This window comes from Trichechus manatus, unplaced genomic scaffold (genome assembly GCF_000243295.1).
Source record: "Trichechus manatus latirostris isolate Lorelei unplaced genomic scaffold, TriManLat1.0 scaffold00061, whole genome shotgun sequence".
Lineage (NCBI taxonomy): Eukaryota > Metazoa > Chordata > Mammalia > Sirenia > Trichechidae > Trichechus > Trichechus manatus.
In genome coordinates this window covers 14952974-14957945 of record NW_004443997.1, presented here as the reverse complement: position 1 = coordinate 14957945, position 4972 = coordinate 14952974, and the positions used below count along the sequence as shown (strand labels likewise).

General features: G+C 49.0%; 1 protein-coding gene across 1 annotated transcript in view; it reads left to right on the top strand.

The window, feature by feature from the left end:
- Window positions 1–4972, top strand: part of CAMKK2 (calcium/calmodulin dependent protein kinase kinase 2) — a 25656-nt gene that overhangs the window by 10162 nt on the left and 10522 nt on the right. Inside the window, 4 exon segments of the mRNA XM_023733667.1 lie at window positions 1052–1251; window positions 1839–1892; window positions 4133–4206; window positions 4289–4376. Of these exon segments, the coding sequence (XP_023589435.1) occupies window positions 1052–1251; window positions 1839–1892; window positions 4133–4206; window positions 4289–4376 (416 nt within the window).

Here is a 4972-nt window from a genome sequence, read left to right as displayed (position 1 = left end):
ACAGATACATAATAGCCACAGCAGTGGACTCAAACATACCAACATTCATGAAGATGGCGCAGGACTGGACGATGTTTCATTCTGTTTTACATAAGATCCCCGTGAGTCTGAGTAGACTCGACAGCAGCTAACAATAACAACTTAAATACAGATATAAATTTATGTTAAGGAATTTGCTCACACTCACTATTGTGGGGGGCTGGGAAGTCCAAAATCCAGATGACAGGCTAGAGATTCCTGCAGTCTTGTGCCCCAAAACCAACGGGTCAGGCGACAAGAAGAGTGAAGAGTGGAGCAGTTCTGCCAAAATGTCTGTTTATAGTCTGGCGGCAGAACATGCCCTAGGGAAAACTTTCTTTTAGCTCTTAAGGTCTTCAGCTGATTGGATAAGGCCCACCTGCATTATGGAGGGTGATCTGGTTTACTTAAGGCCAATTGATTTCATCGCGTGTAGTAACTACTTCATCACAGCAGCTAGACAAGTGTTTGACCAAACAGCTGGGTACTGTCGCCTAGCCAAGTTGATACATAGAATTAGCTGTCACAGCAGGATTGTCCCCTACCACTGCCTGATGTCTGGGCAGGAACAGTTAGCCAAGTCCCCAATTCTGCCTTATTCACACTTCAAATCAACCTGCTCCATTCATTGTTGGCTTGGTGAATGGGTTGAATGTGGCCCTTGGTAAATGAAAATATATTTGACTATCACAAGTTTCGAGGCTCCTTGCGGGGAGCCAAGCTCAGCACAAACTTTCCATGCACTGTTACCTGTGATTTAGCCAATAGCAGGAGGCTGTTACTAATTGCTATTGGCAGTTGGTATTTCACTCCTCATCTTTAAGGGGGCAGAGCTTCTTAAAGACACTGTCTCCCTTGTCTTTCATGTGGGTGCCCAGCAGGTTGTGGGGAGGGTAGGCTGGGAAGGGCCTGAGACCATGGGAGACATAGTACCAGAGTATGCCAGGCTGTGTCTCTGGACTGGGAGGGCCACGGGGAGATCCTTATGTGGCTTTCCTACGCCCTCCCATTTGGTATCTCCCCTCCCACCCAGTACACTACCAGAAGATCATCCACCGGGACATCAAACCTTCCAACCTCCTGGTTGGCGAAGACGGACACATCAAGATCGCTGACTTTGGCGTCAGCAACGAGTTCAAGGGCAACGACGCGCTCCTCTCGAACACCGTGGGCACGCCTGCCTTCATGGCTCCTGAGTCGCTCTCAGAGACCCGGAAGATCTTCTCGGGGAAGGTACCTGGGCTGATGGGGTCGGAATGTGGGTTGGACCTCCTGAGACGTTGAGTTCTGCCTGGGTTAGGGTTTCGTTGGTTGTAAGCGGCAAAAATCCAGCTCAGACTGGCGTGAACAGTGAATCTGTTGGCTTATAGTTGAGGAGTGGGGTATGGTTGGCTTTGGGCTTGGCTAGACACAGGGACTCAAACAGGAATTGGTCTTTCTCCTCCCAGCTGTTTTCCTGTACTGGTTTCATCAGCAGATAGGTCAGTCACCAGCAGCTCTAGGCTACTTTCTATCAGTTTACCAGCCTCAGTGAATAGTTTTGGCAAAAATCCTGGGGTTGGCTCTAATTGGCCCAGCTTGGGTCATATGCCCATCCTTGAACCAGTCACTGTACCTAGGTGATATGAGGCTTTCATTGGCCAGCCTGGATCATGTGGCCACCCCAGAAGTCAGGGGGCAGGCTCAGCCCTGTGCCAACTTCATGGATGAGAGTCAAGAAGAGTCAAGGAAAACTGAAAGATTGGATGCTGGCCAGGCAAAAGCAGTAGATGTCCTTCACTGTCCCTTTTCGCCCTCAGACTAAGCTCTTTTTCTTTCAGGCCTTGGATGTTTGGGCCATGGGTGTGACCCTGTACTGCTTTGTCTTTGGCCAGGTAACGGGGTGGGGTGTCCTGTTCCCTAAATGCTGTTGGGTGGAACCCTGGATTAGAGCTGGCTATCAGTAATCACCCTTGTGGGGAGACATTATGTACTCATTTGAAAGTTATGTCATCTTATTTCCACAGCTAGAACTGAAAGTGAAAATGTATGCCTTTCCAAATATTTACATTTGTATATGATGATCATATCTGTGGAAAAAAATTCTGTGTAAACAGAAGGCTTGGCAGTGGCTCTAGAGTTTGTAAATAATTGATGCATTTAAAGCAAGGACAGCAAACGTGGCACCTCTCAGGACTCCTGAGCCTGAGACAGACATCACTAGTCGATAGCTGCACTCTTTCCTGCTAGGTCTGGTCCTACTTCAGCGTTCTTCTCAACACAGTGTTCCTGGAAGCTATTGTCAGAGGGATAGAATTGGAATGGAAGTCAAGAGCCACTTGGCATTACTCATTTAGGGAGTACTGTTTTGTCTTTTTGTTGTTGTTGTTGTTTTGGTATTATTAATACTTAAAACCCATTGCCGTTGAGTCAATTCCGATTTATAGTGACTCTACAGGACAGAGTAGAACTGCCTCATAGGGTTTCCAAGGAGCGGCTGGTGGATTTGAACTGCTGACCTTTTGGTTAGCAGCTGAGCTCTTAACCACTGTGCCACCAGGCCTCCTGTTAATACTTAGGGACTTCTATTTTTAACTCTACAGGTCAGTTGATTTCATAAGCAATGAAAGTGTGGATTTTCCCTTTCATGAGCTTGCGCCCCTATTGAGGAAAGCTTAAGAAACTGGTCCCATGAGGAAGGAAAGGCATTTATAACAGCAGAAGTCACTGTGCTTTTTTACTCCCAACATTTGATTAGAAAATAGTCAACATGCAGCGAAGTTGAGAGAATATGAGAAGAAACACCAGGTACCCACCGCCTGGATTCTTCTATAACATTTACTGTACTTTATCACTTGTCTATCCATCTATCGCTCCCCCTATCCATCCATCAGTCCACCTTATTTTTTTGTTCCAGGGTAAATTGTTGACATATCATTAGCTATAGTTCAGTGTTTGTTTGTTTGTTTGTTTTTCCTTTTGACATAAAATTTATCGTAGAACGAAATGCACACTATCCTTTTCGGTGATTTCTGTCCAGGAGACACCTCTGCAACCTAAATGCCTGGCTCAAGCTACTGTGCTTTCAAATGAAATGGTTTTACTTGGGCAGAGGTGGACCAGGTGGCTCTCTGCGACCTTTCCTGACCCTGTGAGCACCCCACGGAAAGGTCCGTTCTTCCAGCACATGTACCTGAGCTCCACCTGGCTCTGCCCCTCTGCTGGGTGTGAGCATCCATCTGTCACCTGGGAGGTAGAGAAAGGAATGAGTTTCAGTCCCAGCTTCCTCTCTTCCCACGACCCCTCACCTTTTTGAGTTTCTGTTTTCTGTTCTGTAAATGAGAATAATAATGATTAGTTCTGATGGCTTCTGCAAGGATCAACAGAAATAAATATTCCTTAACTCAGCAGGTATTTATTGAGCACCTACTTTGTGTTAGGAGTTTTTCTAGGCACTGGGGAGTTAGCCATGAGCAAGACAGAGAGAAATTCCTGCCTTCTTGAGATTGGAGGAATTAAACAATAAACAAATTAATATGTAATGTATATAAAATATGTGACAATAAATATGCCATATAGGTTAAACATGTAAATAAATAATATATAAAATGCACAGTAAATATGAAAGATATGAAAATAGGTGATATACTGTCAGGGATACCTGCTGTGATAAGAAATAACATGGTGGGGTTGGGGGTCTCTATTAGACAGTGTGCTGGGGAGGGCCTCTCTGAGAGGGTGAACTTCGGGCAGAGATGTGAATGAAGGGAGAAAGCAGCAGGAAGAACATGCTAGGCAGAGGGAACAGCCAGTGAAATGGGAGCCGTGAAAACCCTTAGCACAGGGCCTGGCACAGGCTCAGCCCTGCAGGTCATTGCAGCTGCTACTTCAGCTTTCTTGTTCTAGATACTATTATTGTTCATCTGGCAGGTGGGCGAGAAGAGGCCTTGCTTTGGTAAAAATAGGTAAACTGAAGCACAGCCCCTGAGGAAGGCTGCAGTGTGGTTGGGCAGTGCTCTAAGCCTTTTGGAAGGGCGTTCCTGGGCCTTCTAGAACCTGGGGGTGGGAACTGCTCCCTCGCTAAAGGATGGCCGTGGCTGCCATTGACCATTCTGTCCCTGGCCTCTCTCCGCAGTGCCCGTTCATGGACGAGCGGATCATGTGTTTACACAGCAAGATCAAGAGCCAGGCCCTGGAGTTTCCAGACCAGTGAGTACTGCCGTCCGTCCCACGTCCACCTCCCTCTCCACGTCCTCCACTGCTGTCTCTCACCCCGACGTGTCTTCCCCAGGCCCGACGTAGCTGAGGACTTGAAGGGCCTGATCACCCGCATGCTGGATAAGAACCCTGAGACGAGGATCGTGGTGCCGGAGATCAAGGTACCCAAGGGCTGCCGTGGCCCTGATACGTGCACCCGGCTTGGCCTGTGTCCTGCGCTTGGAGCTGTTTGGCCCCACCTGCCTAGGCTCAGGCCCACCCCTCCACAGTGCCCACCCACCTAGGCACCGCTGCCCTCCTAGCCTGGGCCTCTGGGTGGCTGGGGCCTGGTGGACTGGTGAGGGGAGGAGTTGGGGATTCCAGTAACTGTGATTGTGATGTAGGGTCTGTGGCCAACCAGCTGGGCAGCCTATGCTCACGCTTCCTCCGATCGGCTTGGGGCCTCTGAGCTCCAGCTCTCGGGCCTTCGCTTGACCTTGCCCTTAGAGACACGGCCAGTCCCTTTGAGAAAGTGCAGTGAGGGTGGGAGGAAGTTGCTAGACAGTTTGACGCCCTTGGCCTGCTGAATTCCACCTGTTGCAGGAAGCATGGGCAGGAGAGACTCTTGCCCCCCTTGAACCCTTCACCCCCTGCTCCCATCTGGCCCTTTAGAGATTTGCTTCGGAGACTCCTGGATACCTAACTAGCATTGAAGGTGTCTTCGAGGGGCCAACCCTAAAGGTCCGGGAGTCAGGGCTCGGACCCCCAGGGGACGAGG